We start from the raw sequence: 19858 nt of genomic DNA, 5'->3' as shown, positions 1-19858 counted from the left end.
GGAAAACATATTCCACATAAATGGAAATCATAAGAGCAGAGCTAGCTATACTTTTATCAGACAAAATGGACTAATTCAAAAACTGAGTTCATGAAGAGGATGTAACATTTGTAAATATGTTATACAATATAATACCAAGACTAACTGCACAAAATATTTTATAATGATGGAATAGAGGAGGTCTTCCAAAATAAAAGGAGACAACATGAAGGAAATATTTATATTTTATCATTAAAAAATTATAACTAAAATGGATCAAAATGCAGGCACGTGTACATGTATAAGTCTGTGTGTGCACAATAAAACTACAGAATATAAAACAGTATGTAAAATTACATGAAAAGTTGGCCAAGAAACTTAACTTACATGTACATGTCTGTGAAATAAAATGCATTGATAAATTTTATTCAGTAATCAGTGATGTGGAAAGAGACAAACAATACTTATTTTTCCACATACATAAAAAATAATGTAGTATCAAGTCCTATTTAAAGCTGAGTGAAAAGCCCACATTCTGGTTGTGGGTGAGGATATCACTGCAGCTTTAGGTAGGGGGTAGCTTGCCAAAATCTGTCAAAATATGAATGCACCATAACTTGAACCAGCAACCAAACTCCAACTTGCCCAAATAGGGGAACACTGACATCTGCAGATAAGTCATTATGCTCAGAAACAGCCACAAAAAAATTCTTTACAAATCCAGGAACATCAAGGTCTCCTTAGGATAGATGTAGTGTGAGCTATTTTAGACATTTAGGTTGATTGAATTTTTAAAAAGCAGGGAATAAAACACACCCCATCATGTGGATAAAATGCAGTCTTAATTTTCACTGTTACCAGTTTCTGAATTCTCCATTTTATTCTAAACAATATTTTGCGGCCAAATTCACACTGATTCACTTTGTTAAGGGTGGGATGTGTTATAAATTTAGGTAGATCAAGTTTTCCATTATCAATCTTGTTTTCCAGCTATTCCTGCAGATTAATAAAAAGGTTTCTGTGCACTTCCTTTAATACCTTATCCATAGAGAATTGACAGTGCATCCAGATGTGACCACTGCTGTGCTATCTCATTTAAACTATAGTGCTCATTCCCCATTCAGGTCACATCTGAGTGTGAAGTCCTTCCCATGATTATCCCCCAAATGGAGCCAGTTCACAAGTCATGGTAAGATGGAATCTATCCTGAGATGGAAGAGGGCTCAGGGAAGGCCATGAGTGACTGTGAGCAAATGTGTTGGTAAGATACATGAGAGTTAGAGATTAGGTCCTGGAGAAAAAAAAGTGTTTTAGGAAGAGAAGGTAACAACCAACAGAGAGGATGATTCTTAAGAAGCATTCCTGACTCCTCATTTCAAACCAGCTTTCTAAGATAAGATCTAAGTTGTTCCTGGGTGTTTGAAAATATGCCTTTCAGCATACCCCCTTCCTGTGACACAACCATACAGATAAGGAGGAATTCACTTGTGGATATGACAGTCATCTGCTGTCCACTAAAACACTGGAAATTCAGGGTCAGTAAACTACATAGAGCCTGCAGTTTGGTTTTTCTGTCCTTCAGACAGTCCTCTTATCCTGATGAAACCCACATATTACTTGGCAGCAGTGGGTGTGTGGGAGGGACTGACCTACCCTCAAAGTTGGAGACATCGAAGACACTTCTAGTACCTGATGAACATAGGATTTCCAGGAAAGGATGGGCAAAGATTTTCATTTATCCTAATTCTAAGCTTCCCAGTGTCCCACCCATTCCTAGCTCCTTCATCCCCTATAGCATTCTTTTCATTCTCTAAGCTCGGTTCACATAGCCAAGTGTCCCCTCCAAATGGGAGAGATATTTACATTCTATGCTTAGTTTTAAAAATCTTGGTCCTCCCCTACCCAACTGACTGGGAACTCCGTGCATGTGTTGGACAGGCAAGGAAGTCAGTGGGAGAAGCCAATAGAATGTAGAAACCACTAGCCTCAGAGGAATAATGTAGCCTGAATGGAATAGGGCAAGGTTTACTTTATCACTCCTACATCTAAAGATTATAGACCATATTTCATACTCTCAAATGAGAGTAACTTTTATGGTTTTAATCATAATTATCTCAAGTATTTAACATCTCTTTTCTAGACATTACATTAAACTATCAGAAAGTATACAATTAAGAACAAATTACCATCACTGGAAATCATGAAGGAAAGCCAGCTATGTAAACACCTCTATGCAGTGAAAAGCCAGTGAAAGGCCTTTTCAAGGCCTCAACCGATGGGCCTTGTTAGAACAAAATTCAGGTACAATTCAGTCAGTCCTTGAACATTTACAAAGAAAGGATAAAGGGAGCTTATAGACTTAGTGGGAAACTTTAGTTTACAGACCACTAAGTTAAAAGATCACATAAGGGAATTGATGAAAATTATTATTAGACAAACTGGTTAAACAAGATTTTGACTGTTAATACAAAAAAAGTTTTGTCGATATGCTTACCAAGTGCATATTGAAATAGAATAATATTATTTAGTAAGCTCAAAAGAATATTTTCAGCATACAATAAAGAGTGGAAAATGATTGACATATAATCTGAAAGTGACACAATAAATTTAAGAGAAATAATTTTTAAAACACTGTAATGAATTTGAGATCTATCATTCTTTTACTCTCTTCCTATTCTGTCCTACTCCATCTCTCTGCTGATACCCTTTTTGTCTGTTTTCATTTAACACACTGCTTCTTGCCCAGGTCACCGTCTGACTCTTCTCATATCTGGAAAGTCCATCGGACCAACCTGTTCCTCCATCTTCTATGTTACCCTCTCATTTTCTCCCTCCCTGACTCACTCTGTCTCCCTGGTTCTCTCTTTTTCTCTCTTCCCCCTTCCCCCTCCCCTGCCCTTCATCTCCACATTTACAAGGATGGAATAAAGATGCCACCTGTGCAGGAAGAGTTCACATCAGGAATGTAAACAAGCCCTGGCAGGCACCACCAGTGGGATGGGATCTGGGACAGAGGACACAGGTGTTACAAGACAGGGCCAGTCACCTTTCCTAGCCAGGGCTCAGGGGTGCCAACTAAAAATCAGCACATGTCATCTTCCTCTATAAGGACTAAGTCACAGACTGCTACAGCTGCTGACCTCCAACATCCCCTGAAAGGAGATCAGGATGGAGATGAGGAAGGAGGCACTCTGTGTTCTGGGGAAAACTGGCAGAACAGGTCTTCAGATAGTTAGCTGTTCTGCTCCTCGTGATGAGCAGCAGGCCTCTGCCAGAAGTTGTGCTTGACTGCACATACCGCCTTCACTGCAATCCTTTATAACACTGACCTTCCCCTACTTCTCTGGAGCGGTTTCTCAGAGCTATCTGAAGTGCTGTCTCCTGGGCTATTGTCCTCATTTTGCCCCAAATAACACAGCTCACAACTCTCACCTTGTGCATTTTCTTTTCAGTCGACAGGGGCTTCCCAGAGGCAGTGACCGCGAAGGGGAGACCTGTGGAAGTAGAGGGCCCAGCTCCATGAAGCCAAGGATGAGGAGGTTAGTCCTCTCCCGAGGACTGAGGTCTGCAGAATCCCAGGGCCAGGGAGGGTGTGGCATCCTGGGGCTGCGTTGAGGGCCAGGATGGGTAATGGGAGGCGAAGGGTGAGAGTCCACGTCCTGAGTGGGGACCTGGCACAGCACGAGGCAGGAGACGGTAAAGAGACCAAATGTGGAAAGGTCGGCAGGGACCTTTGAGTGCTTTTAAGCAGAAAAGGAAATGACCCGAACTCTGCTGCCTGGCCTCCAGGCGTTTCAGGATGAGGCATTCTCCCTGAGGGTGGGACAAGGGGGTGCAGTGCCTATGACAACTGCAGGGACCCACAGACCCAGGGGTTAGACACTTCAGACACGCCCTCTTGTCATAGGAGTCAAGCACTACTGCCTCTACAAACTGTCCTTTCCCCCATCCCGCCTGCCACGTCAAAGCTTCTGTGTCCATGTTTACATGCAGTGGGTGTCTGAGTGATGACAGTGTCACCCCACCACATCTCTGAGACTCTATTTCCTTATGTGGGATTAAGTCCAATGAAAGCTGAAGGGTAAAAGGAAGTGACAGTGCTTTGAAGTATAATTTAATTCGTTTTCTTTACTGTTACTAGAATTAAAAATTTTTTCCAGGTATTCCTTTGCAAAGCCCCCTCATTAAAGAACTACTCCTTTGGGGGGAGAGATTCAGCCATACCTAACACATCTTGGTGAGAGTCAGTCGGATGGCCTGGAAAAGATGTGGCCTCTCTAAAGCATAATGCAGTGCACATAAGGGAACCTATTTCCATATTCCTGGGGTGGCAAGGGAACTTTCCTCCTCAAGGTACCCCTGGTCCTAGTACATGTGACCATCAAGTGACCTGAGGGTACTCACATGTAAGGGACCCTCAGCTTGAGATGTCTGCTGTGAGTTAAAGTACAGAACCCTGGTGAAATGAAGCAGTTCATATGTTTGGTTTAGATAGATACAATAAGGGAGATTCCAGTTCCCCTTCATGGGGACATGAGCACATTAGAGGAGTTAGTGAATAGGGTGTTTCCCAGTGTTGAAAATGTTTGCAAGGCTTTTGTCCTACTGAGATTCTGCTGAGATCATCAGGATGCTTATGCAGCAACTCTTGTCTCATTTTTTTCATGATGAATTGTATGTTTATTTTAATATTCTAACAATGCCATGTTGGAAGTGAAGAAAACACAGCCATCCAGGAGTGGAAAGTGGGGAATGAAGAACATAAACACAATGAGTAATGGCTGATAACCTTCACATCCAGCCTCAGATACACACTTTAGAGGTCCCAGAGCTCCCATCATAGGGAATCACAAGTCATTTCCAAAGACAGACCTTCATGAACAGAGCAACACAGAAATACCCACATACCCCATACTGCTGTGGTTCTCCACCACCACATCTGTCCAGGGGCCTCTGAGAAAGGATCAGAATGTCCAGTTCTTTGTGAGGGAAGTTCACAGTCAATATTTGAATTTGGCTCCTTCATACTCAGTCAGGAGCCCTTTCCTTCTACTATTCCTGGAGGAAGAATGAGTATTCCAGATGAAGGAAAGAATGGTAGATGGCTTTTGAGTCATCTTAAGTGTCATAATTCCAAAAAGCATGTACTGGGTTCTGAGTCCCTCCTGTTTTGGATGTTAGGCCACTATTTCTCATAAGATGCCTTCCTGTCAGAATGAGTACTGAGGACTAAGGGCAGCTGGGGGTGTGGGGATCCACAGGCCCTGAGAGCCGAGTCTTTCGGAACCTCACCTTTACTCAAGGTCCCTCCAGTGCCCACTCCTGTGCACAGGGTACCAACTTGCCTCCACAGAACCAGACACTACCCCAGAGACAGGCTCCCCACAGCACCTGTCTGAATGCGGTTCCTGCTCCACAGGCTGCACACGTGGGGAGGATCTCCAATTAGCACTCTCCCCTCGCAGGTTCAGTATCTGCAGCAGCAACCTGGTTCTTTCACTGACTCTAGACTCCAGGCCCCTGGACCAGTGACAAGGTCTCAGAACACAGCAGAATTTGTAGCACATATCATTCTTCCACCAACTCTGAAATTTCCCCTAGATGTCCTTGCTTGCTTTCCACCCCCCACCATTTCCACTTCTTCCTTCCTGCATGCAATGAATATTACTAACTGCCAGGATGTTGAGGATTAAATTACATAATGTATTGAGGTCCCCAGAACAGTGCCTTGTACACAGTGGAGCCGAACAAACCTGAGAGCACACAGGAGATGCTCAGTAAAGCTTGTTTTAGTGAATCGATGCATGTTGTTTCTCAAATACTGTCTTGCTCAGACACTGCTGATTTCTCTATTCTCTCAATTTGATAAGGGTCAACAAATAATATAATTTGGGGGAGGGGGGTAATGGGTGATATTGCTGGAACCAAATCTATTTGTGCTGAGAAATGATGTTGTGTCCCAGCATTTCCATTTTTAAGTTAAAAATAAAATTTTGGGGGCTTTCCTGGTGGCGCAGTGGTTAAGAATCAGCCTGCCAATGCAGGGGACACAGGTTCAAGCCCTGGTCCAGGAAGATCCCACATGCCGCAGAGCAACCAAGCCCGTGTGCCAGAACTACTGAGCCTGCGCTCTAGAGCCCACGATCCACAACTGCTGAGCCCACGTGCCACAACTACTTAAGCCTGTGCACCTAGAACCCATGCTCCACAAGAGAAGCCACCACAAGGAGAAGCCGGCACCACAACAGAGTAGCCCCTGCTCGCCACAACTAGAGAAAGCCCTCATGCAGCAATGAAGACCCAACGCAGCCAAAAATAAATAAATAAATTTATAAAATAAAATAAAATTTCATCAGTCCCTCCCAAACTTCTTGAATCATAATTTCCTACTGTTGAACCCCTGATCTCCAAGAGATTTACCTGTATATTAGAGCTTAAAAAGCAATATTTACTTAAATAATTCTCAACATTGCTTTCCCATTGGAAAACCTTAGGTATTGTAAGAAATACCATCACTCCAGAAATTATTTCAGTTGTTCTGAGGATGAGCCTAGCATCAATACTATTTTAACAAAACCTTCATGACCCCTTTATTTGCAGATCAAAGAACATTTATTAACCCTCAGGTGATTCAAATATCAGGTTGCTATCTATATTAGATCTTAAACTTCTTTGACTCTTGTGGTCATCAGAGGATTCCAGAAAGAAGTTTTTCTGTGCTTCTCTAGACTTTCAATCGCCAGAAATTAAGACCCACGACACTCTGTTTCTGTTGTTTTTGTTTCAAAATTCATGACACAGTGATGAGGCAGGAGTACCGCTATCACCACTGCTGGAAATGAAGATGCAAAAAGGTTGTCTTAGGCTGCTCTGAGCCCGTGCCTCTAAGCTAAATCCCCAAGGGTGTCCCGGAAAAGGTGGTGCTAGAATGGAAAGGGAGGAAGACAGCAACACACCAGCAGGAACAAACGTAAAATTTTCTATGTCCTCCAGAAGCCCTGCAAGGTTTGTATAGGCATGTGTTACCCTCTGCTGGCCTGGGCACACTGAAAATGGGATCTACCAACAGCCCCTCTGAGATATGAAAACCAAGATGTCGTACCTCAAAGGAGCTGATTAGAGCAGAAGGTAGAAGGGCACCCAGATGGCAAGGGCTGAGACTGTGCTGGACGTATAAGGTATGTTGTAGGCGAGGCTTCTCCTTGCTGGGTACGGATCTGGTTCCTGTCTTTGTAGGGGTTGGCCTAACTCCAGTGTCCAAGGATGGGCAAACCCTGGACCAGGTCCTCTTTTCCTCTCTCTGGTAGTTCTCTTCTCCTAAGTGTCTCACAAGTTCCCAAGTTTTCCCATGCTCTATTCAGGTTGGTTTTCTTTTCCCTCCTGATGTTTGTCTTTGCCTTGCAGAGCAAGTTTCCTGGCACAAACCTAGAACTAAGACTTCAAACTACCCAATGGGCCCAATGTCAGTATCTTGTTATTCAGTTAGAGATGTCTGTATTCTTTTATCTCCTTAGGTGTATTATTATACTTCCTCATATTAATGTCATAAGGATAATAATCACTATAGTTATTTATTAAGTTTCTTATTATGGATTTGTGTGTGTGGTTATAGCTACACAGCATTGACTAGTGATTCTCTACTTAAGAAAGAGGTCTGATTTTCAGAAGATGATTGCCAAGGGTTCTTGAACAGACACACAATCACAGTCTCCCGGGCTCCTTGCCATACCACTTGGTATCTTTTCAATAAGCAAAACCCTTATTTTTCAATTCCAGCTCCAGAAGCAGGGACAAACCTGTGAGTAGGTGAGTTCCAGATGAGGATTCCATTGATCTTAGTGAGGCCCTGCTCACTTTATAACAGCTCTTCAGGGACCAGGAATCTCTTTTTCCATCTGAAGAGACCCAGGGAAGTATTCCTTGACCTGCTAGAGAAACCACAAAGATTTGTATGTCAACTCAGGGATGCAGAAACCATTCTTATCTTCCTGAAAAGGTTGTAGAAGGTATCTCAACCTAACAGAGCATTGTCAGAATTTTCTATGTCACTTCAGGAGATCCAAAGTACCATTGCTGAAAACTGAGGAGCACAGAGGATAAGCCACACCTGCCAGAGCCTCTTCAACTATTCTAAGTCCTCTTGGGTGCCCAGAGGAGCCAGGGGCTGAAATGGAAGGCAGGGAGAGTGCAACACACCAGAACGATTAATTGGAGAATTTTATAAGTTCTATGTGGCTACAAGGAACCTCTAGTGCCTGCTCATGTCACACCTTAACAGCTGGGCGCTCCAATAGTAACATCCTCCAACAGCCCCAGAATGATATATATGAACACAGATGTCTGGACCTCAAGGGGCCTGGGTTGATCAGATGGCAGAAAGAAAGCTAGGCACTGAGAACTGAGATAGCACTGGGGGCTTAATGTATGTTACTGGTGGGGTTACTGTATCCTGGATGTAAATCTGGGGTCAAGCTTTGTCAGCCCATTGACCTGAATCCTGATATCTGGTGGGAATACTTTTCTTTAAAGTATTTATTTATTTATATATTTGGCTGTGCTGGGTCTTAGTTGCAGCATGTGGGATCCTTGTTGCGGCATGAGGGATCTTTTAGTTGCAGCATGCAGGATCTTTAGTTGCAGCATGAAGACACTTAGTTGCGGCATGTGGGAATCTAGTTCCTGACCAGAGATCGAACCCAGGCCCCCTGCATTGGAAGTGTGGAGTCTTAGCCCCTGGACCACCAGGGAAGTCCCTCTGGTGGGAATCCTATGACTGGTAGGCTCCAGACCTGCATCCTCCACCTCTGCTGGGGAGATCCCTCTTCCCAGGGTTGGCACAGGAGATGCCTCATTGGCCCATATTCCCCTCCTTGGTTTTTACTTCCCTCCTGTTCTCATCCATGACTTTCAAAACACATTTTATTGTGCAGACCTAGGGTTCAAACTCCAAAATATTCCAGGAGGTCCAATAACAGTATCTGGTCACTTAGGTAGGAGAGTCTGTATTCTATTCTACAATCTCCCTAGGTTTCTAATTATTATCATTTTTATAGTTACTTTTATTGTAATTAGGATAATCATTATCAATGTTGTTACTCATTATGCTTTGTATTATGGTTTTTGGGGGGTTTTGTTGTTGTTGTTGCTTTTTTGTGTGTGTGGTACGCGGGCCTCTCACTGTTGTGGCCTCTCCCATTGTGGAGCACAGGCTCTGGACGCGCAGGCTCAGCGGCCATGGCTCATGGGCCCAGCCGCTCCACGGCATGTGGGATCTTCCCGGACCGGGGCACGAACCCGTGTCCCCTGCATCGGCAGGCGGATTCTCAACCACTGTGCCACCAGGGAAGCCCTATTATGGTTTTTTATTATGCATTATTTTTGTGGTGGTAGTTATACAGCACTGAGCAGAGTCTCTTTTCACCTAGGTGTCAGGTTGACTGAAGATAAGGGAAGGTCCCTCAACATACCTACACATTCACAGTTCTCCCAGGTTCCTGCAGTAGCCTTTTTTTTAAAGTGAAAGCACGTTCATCAGTTGTTTTTTAATCGTATTTTTAAAATTAATTTATTTTTGGTTGCATTGGGTCTTCGTTGCTGTGCATGGGCTCTCTCTAGTTGCACTGAGCAGGGGCTACTCTTCATCACAGTACATGGGCCTCTCATTGCAGTGGCTTCTCTTGCTGTGGAGCAGGGGCTCCAGGTGCACGGGCTTCAGTAGTTGTGGCACATGGGCTCAGTAGTTGTGGCTCACAGGCTCCAGAGCACAGGCTTAGCAGTTGTAGCACACGGGCTTAGTTGTTCCACGGCACGTGGGATCTTCCTGGACCAGGGATTGAACACATGTCCCCAGCATTAGCAGGTGGACTCCCAACCACTGTGCCAGCAGGGAAGTCCCCCTGCAGTAGCCCTTGAGGCCTATTTGTCAGATAGCCTTTTGAAATATTAGAAGTCTCTTTCCAGAGGCAAACCCTGCCTGGGCATCTGGAAAATTTTACAAGTCTTATTGAGGGCCCCCAAACTGTTTTGCTGGCCTTAAGGACCCAGAAGGCTATCTTAGACGAGCCAGAGCCTTCACATAATTTTCTAAGACAATTCAAAGGCACAGGAGGTGCTGTTACCTTCCTGGAAAAGCTGCAGAGGGCATCCTTGCGCACATGAGCCTCCTCAGAATTCTAAAAGTCAGCACAGAGGCTGGAAATCTGGCTTTTAAAACAAGTGAGGCTCAAGGGAGGCATCCTAGGCCCTCCTGAACCTCTGGGAATGTTCTACATCTCCTTCGGTGTCCGTGAAGAACTGTCTGATTTCCTGAAGATGACGGAGGGTTCCCAAAGCACACACCGCTGCTCTCTGGCTCCCAGGTTAGCTCCACAGTCACTTCCCCCAGGGAACTTCCAGAAACTTTCCAAATACACTGCCAGATGCCTGGACTGGCCTTTTTATTTTTCCTCAGGAAAAACTCAGGGAGGGCATCTTGCCTGTCTGAGCCCCTGGAAAATATTCTAAGTCACCATAGGTCCAGCTTTGAAGTGGTTGCCTATTTGAAGTGGATGCCTCAACAATCAAAGCTTAACTCAGGCACTTGTATTACAAAAAAGAAAAACCAACTGTCACGATATACATTACAGACATTTAAATGAACAAAAATAAGAGTTGTCTCGAATGACAGATTGTTTTCCAGATGAATATTTATGCCCTATCTTGTTTTTACTTATTTCAAAGTCAGCATTTCAGAATAATGACTACATGTAAATAATAGTCCATTTCATTTTTTAAATAAGAAAAATTAATATTGTTACTATGACTTAGTTGGGTTACACAAGAAATCAACATGACCAGCTAGTCTAGAACATCATTCTTGAAATAAGCAATATTTACAATAAACAAAAAATACATCATTGGCAAACCATTAATTTAATTTAGTTTAAACCTCAATTAACGAATATCTACATTAAATTTGATAGTTTCCCTACATTATTTCTCCTGTTTGACAGAAATCATTAGCTCAATGAAAGGGGGTTCTGCTGCCCCCAAGTGATCTCTTTCCGTCATAGAACCTCCAGATGTAGCATGGGCCTACTTACACCTTGGTTTTGATGTAGCAAAAGTGATTTAGGACTTCCAGGTACAGAGTTGTAAGAGACTAATTTTGTGTTACTTTAAGTCACCAGGTCTGTGGTAATTTTAGAGTAACTGTAGGACATTATCCATGGAAGAATATCAATACAATCAACATTTAGATGGAATACAGTATGACCATGAGCAAGGTACCTTGCTTTAAAACAGGTTAGGGAGCTACGAGCAGAATTGGGAAGAGCACAAACAAATAAATCAAATCACCTACACTGCTATCTTTATGTTTATATGTTTGATTGTTACAGATTATGATTTTGATAAGAATACAGTAGTCCTTTAATAACTTGATTCTATTTTTAAAAGTGTATTGGTGCAGACATCTTCCATCAGAACTACTGTATGTTATATTGTGTACAAGTTCACAGAAAATGAATTTGTCAAAACTCAATTTACCAAATATAGCAAATTTCCCACTCACCAACCTCACTGATTTACCAAAACGTAATTTGTGTCAAACATAGATACATTTTAAGTAGATTTCTATTTGGAAGGAATGATTTTTTAACACAATTTAAGGTCAGCTACGTATTTCTTTTGACCAGTTACCACTGGATTTAATAGATCCAGTAAAATAAATTTGTTGACTTTCAGTGTGGTTTAGTCTTCTAATGAGTTAACATTCATTTAGAGATGTATACATTCTGATGTTGTGTACATGCATGCATACATTCACAATATTATTCAGCCTTTCAAAAGAAGGAAATATTGCCATTTCAACAATGTGGATGAACATAGCTGATGTTATGCTGAGTGAAATAAGCCAGACACAGAAAGACAAATACTGCATAATATCACTTACATGTGGAATCTAAAAAAGTGGAACTTACAAAAACACAGAGTAAAATGATAGTTTTCATGGGCTTGAGGTAGAGGAAATGTGGGGCTTTTTTAGTTGTAAGATGAATAACTTTTGGAGGTCTAATGTAGAGCATAGTGATTATAGTTTAAAATACTGTATACTGAAACTTGCTAAATGAGTAGATCTCAACACAAAAAAAAACAGTAAATATGTGAGGTGATGGACAGGTTAATTAGCTTGATTAAGGGAATCATTTCACAATGTGTATGTATATCAGAACATCACATTGTACACTTTTAGTATATACAGTGTTTGTCAATCACACCTCAGTAAAGCTGGAACAAATAGTTGGAAAAAAGGAAAAAAGCAAATAGAGAACAGTATGGATCCTCTTGCTGCAGATTCTGTGCTGTAGTAACTATAACAATGAAAAACCTCAAAAACAGTGAAACCTCTGGGAAAGAACAGGAAGTTTGCTCTGAGACCTTTAGAAGAAGTGCAGAAGTAAAGGACTTGGTCAGTTTTTAAAAGTTGTATCTACATGATTTACCTAAGCAGGGGGATATATTTTGTTACTGGGAATGCTTGGCTGGATTTATCTTGACAGACACTCAAGTTATTTAGGATGTGTCCTTTGGGTTACATGGTGAGAGAGGTTAGATGGTTGATGGGATTATAGTTCATGAGGTTATATGATTGATGAGGTTATCAACTGCATAAAAAGAGAACTCACATCAGAGCAGTGTTTTGTGTAGAGAAGTTCTGAGCTCTGGAGTGTGGTGACAGCAACCTCAGGAAAGACCTGGCTTCATTGGATTTTCCATCCATTTGATTTCTGGTAAATAATGAAGATAATTTTCACAAGAAGGGACAAATGTCATTTATTTTTTAAATGAATTTTAATTGAAAAATGATCACATAATCTGTCTACAAGAATTTGGGGTAGGCCCCTTGAGGGTTGGTTCAGTTGTTATGGACATGGAAGTTTTCTAGATTAATAATTTCTACGTCGTGGTCACAGGGAATTGTACCTAACCTTAGAATTCAGGTAATATTTTTTTGCAGTTATACCAGTGGAGAGCACAGTAAATAAATAAATGAGTTGCCTAAATGAATAGTAGAATTATATTTAACACAAAGGAGAGGGAAAGAGGAAGGCTAACTGCGGTTGAGATTTAGAAAAGGGATCTTTGAGGAGTTAACATTTAAACCAAGACCGAAAGAAACTGTGTATGGTGTGAGAGTGTATGTGTGGATGAAGAATGCTAATAGGTCTCCGTGTAGGGATGAGAGCAATACCTAATTGTATTTGTGTGGTTCTCTGAGGGCATGTGAAAGATCAACCCCTAAATGTCTGGTAGAACCATTAATTAACAATGCCAAACAGAGGAGTATGATTTATATCTTCATTTTGGTAGGGAAGGTAATGTCCTAAGACATATTTCATTTTAGTAGCACATGATTATGCAATTAGAGTTGGTAGGTCAGGATTCCATAATCCCTGGATCAATGTCTTGATCAGCAGAGGTGGTAAAAGCTCGGACAGACATGAGAATCCCTGGTCTTTCTACTGAAGTGAGTAAATGTGGATTAAACAGGCAGGTACAGCGAGGAAGGTCAGGCTGAACACAAAGTGGATCGGTGGACGGCAAGTTCCCAGTTGGTAGGAGAACCTGGGTGGGGAGTGATTCTGTGAGATGAGCTGAAAGGGGAGAGGCTGGGATTCCAGGGTGGGGCCTCTGAGTCCTTCCCTGAGAGGTGATGATTCCTGGTGAAACCTAGGTGTGGCGTGAACTCCTCACGACAATCCTGCTGAGCAATTTGAGTTTGGGAAACAGACCAAAATTGAAAGGCCAAATGACCCATTTCCAAGCCGTGCAATTTTGTTACGTTACTAAAGCTCTGTAAACCCCTGTTCACAACATTGGTTCCCTCAGTAAAGGATTCAAAATCAGCAGGGTTATTGTGAGGCTCCATGAAGCCTCTCTATGGAACTCTGCAAGCAGGGATCTCATTTAATAAAACTTTTCTTTTTTTTTTCTCTAGACCTAGGAACAAGGAGATGTGTTGAAACTCCTACAGAGAGGACCATCAGAAGGGTGTACAGATCTCACACCCAGGCCTGAAAGATGGGGAACTGCCTCAAATCCAGCATCTTGGATGACAGCTCTGTTCCTGAGTCTCCATCCCACTGGGTGGGCCCAGGCAGGAGGAGACGCAGGGGTCAGGAACCACACCCGGAACAAGTTCCATATCCCATCTATCTTCCAACACCCAGCCTGCTTCACCAAGCAGCACAGCTGACGGAAGAGGAACAAGTGAGGTTAGCTCAAAGAATCAGCCTTAAAGAGCACCTGCCTCAAGGAGTGTATGGAACAGATGGATTTGAAGAAAAGATCCAGGAGGAGTGTGTGATTTGTTGCTTGGAGTTTGTGTGGGGGGACTCCATCAGATCTCTGCCCTGCAAGCACTTCTATCACCTGAACTGCATCAATGAGTGGTTGACCAGGTCCTTCACCTGCCCCTACTGCCGCAGGCCCATGGATGGCACACAGCCTTCATCCCAGGACATTAATTGAGCCAGGATCCCTTGTTTGATTTCAAGTGTCCCATCATTTTTAGTGATTTTGATATTTTGTCATCGTGTCTAAATAGCCAGGGATTAGGAATTAAAATCATGCACAAAGATTTCCTAAAACTTCCTGTCATGTTGCAGATGATGGCAAACAATTTATAATGTTTTAGAAACTTAGGGAGATAATAGCATGTAAAGCCTTGACCAAGTGTTCAGAAGTGTAATTATATCTTAGCATTTTTCCAGTACATGGGATGTGTACCATGTTGCAGCAGCTATACATGTTGTATTGTGTCTGTTGAAGATTAGGGAAAAGATAATGGTTACTTTTCCTAAGAGATATAACTTTCTTCTCCTAAATCCCAACTGGCATTTGGACCAAGGTTTTATGAAAAACTACAACTTATACAACTGAACTAAAATGAAATCCAATTATATATGAGTGAATAAATGAAGAATCTTATTTTCAAAAAACCCTCCTAAATGGTCTTATCTTTTTGTTCTCCATCATTTTGAGGCATTTAACTTTTTGTCTTGTAAGTTCAATCAAGGTGAACAGAGTGTGTCCCAGGGAAGAACAGTCCTGAGTAGGTTTATTAGCTGTGTAATTATGGTGTGTTCATGTAATTTAGCTGTGTTTGTGTAAAGGGATAATAAAATAGTTTTCCATCTAAAAGTCAGAGTTGAGGGAGTGATATTGCTGGAGAACCCACGTGGTGGAGGGAGGCAGAATGATTCAGGATGAGTGTATGCAGAGGTTTGACTTGGATTTGCAATCATGATTTGGAATCATGGAGTGAACTGAACTTCTGATCACTGTGGGCTAATGAGCATATAAACCTCCGTGTTTTCCACACTTTTATCTCTCAAATGGAGGTGTTTATATATTACTCATTAGCAAGAATAGTCATAGTCGTCTTCCTTGTGACCATAGGCAAGGAAAGCCCTCCCCTTCTTTCTCTTAGAGCACACTGCATGTTCTCAGTGATTAGGGCCACATCCTCGTGAAGGACTGATGTTTATGAGATGTGGGTCTGGAAATTGGAAAACTGGGGTCCCATGGCTTCTCTGTCCTTCCTCAGCTTTGCCTTCTTGATGCTTGTACTGGTGACCCCTCCCCTTTCATCCTCTCTCCTAGTTCAGACGAACTTGTGAGTCCCACCTAAACCACCCAGACCCTAGGTAAATGCCCACCACAGCTCTCAGTGCTCCATCTTGTGCAAACTGTTCCCCTCAATTCTCTTCCTCCTCTGTCTTGGACCCTGACCCTGTGGAAGCAGAGGGAGGTTAGGTGACTGGACACCCCCTGGGCACATAGAATCCTCTAGTCCACCCTGAGACATATATGTGGGACATTCTCTCCACTGAGGCTGTCCAACCAGTGCTGAGAGTGAACAAAGGGAATCTGGCTCCAGGGGATAATCGCACCACTTTCTCAGACCTCCTAGGACTATAAGCCATTTTTGATCTCCTGTTCCCAAAACACCCAGCCAAAGGCACTTTAGGTTTGATTTCCCATAGCAATCCTCCCAGGATCTGCACAAACATTACAACTCCCTATCCAATCTTTGGGGATAAGTCTCTGATGACTGTGTAGGGAGTATCTTCTCTTTTCTCTTCTTTAAAATTTTTTTTCTTAATTTAACTATACTTGATTTACAATATTGTGTTAGTTTCAGGTGTACAGGTTCACATTCTTTTCCATTATAGGTCATTACAAGATATTGAATATAGTTCCCTGTGCTATACAGTAAATCCTTGTTGTTTATCTATTTTACATATACTATAGTGGTGTGGGTCCTCTACTCCTAATTTAATCCCATACTCCTAATTTATCACTCCCCCTTTCCCCTTTGGTAACCATAAGTTTGTTTTCTATGTCTGAGGGTGTTTCTGTTTTGTAAATAAATTTATCTGTATTATTTTTTAGATTCCACATATAAGTGATATCATATAATATTTGTCTTTTGCTACCTGACTTACTTCACTTAGTATGATAATCTCTAGGTCCATCCATGTAGCTGCAAACTGCACTATTTCATTCTTTTTTATGGCTGAGTTTTATTCCATTGCATATATGTACCACATCTTATTTATCCATTCATCTGTTGATGGACACTGAGGTTGCTTCCATATCTTGGCTATTGTAAATAGTGCTGCTATGAACATTAGTGTGCATGTATCTTTTCAAATTAGTGTTTTTGGTTTTTTTGGACATATACACTAGAGTGGAATTGCCAGGTCATATGGTAGTTGTATTTTTAGTGTTTTGAGAAACTGCCATACTGTTTTCCATAGTGGCTGCACAAATTTACATTCCTACCAACAGTGTACTAGGGTTCCCTTTTCTCCACATCCTCGCCAACATTTGTTATTTGTGTTCCTTTAGATGAAAACCATTTTGACAGGTGTGAGGTGACATCTCATTGTGGTTTTGATTTGCATTTCCCTGATGATTAGCGATGTTGAGCAGCTTTTCTTGGGCCTGATGGCTATCTGTATGTCTTCTTTGGAAAAATGTCTATTCAGGTCTTCTGCCCACTTTTTAATCAAGTTGGGTATTTGTTTGATGTTGAGTTGCATGAGCTGTTCATATATGTTGAATATTAACCCCTTATCAGACATGTTATTTGCAAATGTTTTCTCCCACTCAGTAGGTTGTCTTTCATTTTGTCGATGGTTTCCTTGGCTTGCAAAAGCTTTTACATTTACTTAGATCCCATTTGTTTACTTTTGCTTTTGTTTCCTTTGTTTCAGGAGGTATATGATATCAAAAACTGTAATTGTGAGGGGAGGAGAGTATATATGAAGGATTTTTTATTTTTTTGGTGGTATGTGGGCCTCTCACTGTTGTGGTCTCTCCCGTTGCGGAGCACAGGCTCCGGACGCGCAGGCTCAGCAGCCATGACTCACGGGCCCAGCCGCTCCGCGGCACGTGGGATCCTCCCGGACCGGGGCACAAACCCGCGTCCCCTGCATCGGCAGGCGGATTCTCAACCACTGTGCCACCAGGGAAGCCCCTATATGAAGGATTTTAAAAATGCATTTGGAATTAAGAGATCAGCAACTTAAAACAATCATGAATATATATAGACTGATATCATTTACCTCAGTATTATAATTATTTATATTTATACCATTCTGATTATTGTCAAGTAAAATCAAATCCAGACTTATATAGGGAGAGACTTTAATTAGAAAGAAAGGTTATTGCAGGAATTCCATGGTGGTCCAGTGGTTAGGACCCCTCACTTTCACTGTCATGGCTCCTCAGGTTCAATCACTGGTTGGGGAACTAAGATCTCGCAAGCTGTGCTGCACAGCCCAAAAAAAGGGAAGAAAGAAAAGCTATTATTCTTTAGAGAGAGAGAACTATCTGATTGCAGAGATCAGCAAGCATCTCAAAGTCAAACAAAAAAAGGATTTTCTTTCACATGGTAAAGGGGGTAAGTGGTAAGGGGAAGTTGGGCACTAGGAGGAGCTTAAGCCAACTGCGTGACCAGTGTGGTGTGGAGGGAAATATGTCTTGCCATAGCCCATCTATCCAGGCTTCCCATGTCTCCAACCCCCTCTGCTTGCTTTCCATGTCTGTCCTCAAGTATCTCTACACACTGTGCCGTAGTTTGGTTATACGTTTGCCTACTGAAGGGCATCTTGGGTCCTCACAGATTTTGGTCATTGTGCATAAAGCTGCTGAATATATTGCAAGCTGTTTATTCTGTGGACACAAATTTTCAGAACAGTTGGGCAAATATACAGGGACACAAATGATGCATCGTATACTGAGACCATGCTTACATTTCTAGGAACCTACCAAAATGTCTTCCATAGTGGCTGTACATTATGCATTCCCACCAGCAATGAATCAAATTTCCTGGTGTTCCCCATCCTCCTTTGTGACTCACATTATCAGTTTTTTCAGTGTTAGCTATTGTGTAATAAGTGTGCAGGGTATCTCATTGCTCTTTTAATTGGCTGTTTCCTAATGAGAAGTAATATTGAGCATGTTTCTGTATGTTTGTTTCCTATCTGTATATCTTGCATGATGACCTTTCTGTTCAGATACTCAAGCATTTTTTAATTGGGTAGTTTGTTTTCTCTATGTTGAGTTTTACAAGTTCCTTGTATATTTTGGGTACAAGTCCTAAACATTTATGTTTTGCTAATATTTTCTCCCAGTCTGGGACTTGTGTTTTCATTGCTTGAATTGTTTCTTTGGTAGAATGAAAAATTTTAATTTAATAAGGTCCATATTATCAATTTTTTTCCTCATAGATTGTTGTTTTGATTTTGTACATTAAGCTAATTAATGTTTATTAAAATTCATGTATATTTTGTTTTCTTATGTCACTTTTTGTTTTAAATTTTACATTTAAGTATATGAACTATTTTGAGTGAACATACATGTAAGTCTTGTGTCTTTGTTCATTTCATTGCATATGGTCATCCATTTGTGCCATCATCTTTTGTTGACTGTATTTCCCATTGAGTTGCCTTTTCTTCTTTTACTATGATCATCGACTGTATTTTCCTGGGTCTGTTTGTACACTCTCTGTTCTCTTCTTTTTATCTATCTATTATTTCTCCAATGTCAGGCACTCTTGTTTACTGAAGATTTATAATAAAGTTTGGATTAGGAAGTGTGGTTCATCAACTTTGTTCTTCAATATTACCTAGTCTACTCCAAGTTTTAATAGAATTAGCTGATAGCTTCAAAATAGCTTGATTTGTATTGGGATTGCACCGAATTTATAGATCAAGTTGGGAAGAATGAACATCATAACAATATTGTGTCTTTCAATCATGATCAAAGGATACCTCTCCCCTGATTTACATTTTCTTTGTTTTTTTTCAACAATTTTTTTTTCTACACACAGACTTGTACATATTTTGTTGGAGCTATACTTGAGGATTATTCGGGGGGGGGGGTGCATTGAAAATTGCATTGTTTTTCTTTCCAATTCCAATCATTAAGTGTTAGTGTATGGGAATGCAGCTGACATACTTTGCTTCTTGTTATCTCCGTCCATTCCAATCAAAGCATGGTGTGGTAGGCTCCATTTGGTGTTAACTTTCAAAATCGTGGCCTTGAATAATCCAACACTGGATTTCAGTTACTCAGACAGAGACTAGGAGAGGGTGCCAGGAAGCACCGAACAGCAAGCTCCGCGTGTCTTCTACTGCCCCCTGGCCCCTCAGACTGCAGGCGGTGCGAACCCTCCTGTGGGGACCCTCCTGGCGCACATGCGCATTCCGCCTGCTGACAGCACGGCATCCTCAGTGAGGAAAGCTTTTCCTTCTCCGATGACTCACCAGAGCGTACTGCCAACTTCCGGACGACATGGGACGGCGTTGCCCTGAGGAGAACGCTC

At 41.8% G+C, this 19858-nt stretch overlaps 1 protein-coding gene and 1 long non-coding RNA gene across 2 annotated transcripts in view; one reads left to right on the top strand and one right to left on the bottom strand.

The window, feature by feature from the left end:
* Positions 1–14954, top strand: part of ZNF596 (zinc finger protein 596) — a 29539-nt gene extending 14585 nt beyond the window's left edge. The window contains exons 7-8 of the mRNA XM_067022308.1: positions 3432–3518; positions 13958–14954. Of these exons, the coding sequence (XP_066878409.1) occupies positions 3432–3458 (27 nt within the window). The 3' untranslated portion in view covers positions 3459–3518; positions 13958–14954. The remainder of the gene's footprint in view (positions 1–3431; positions 3519–13957) is intronic.
* Positions 1–19858, bottom strand: part of LOC131747617 (uncharacterized) — a 44824-nt gene that overhangs the window by 17788 nt on the left and 7178 nt on the right. The window lies entirely within an intron of this gene.

This window comes from Kogia breviceps, chromosome 20 (assembly GCF_026419965.1).
Source record: "Kogia breviceps isolate mKogBre1 chromosome 20, mKogBre1 haplotype 1, whole genome shotgun sequence".
NCBI classification, from domain to species: Eukaryota; Metazoa; Chordata; class Mammalia; order Artiodactyla; family Physeteridae; genus Kogia; species Kogia breviceps.
The sequence above is the reverse complement of the archived record's forward strand: the minus strand, read 5'-3'. Positions and strand labels throughout refer to the sequence as shown.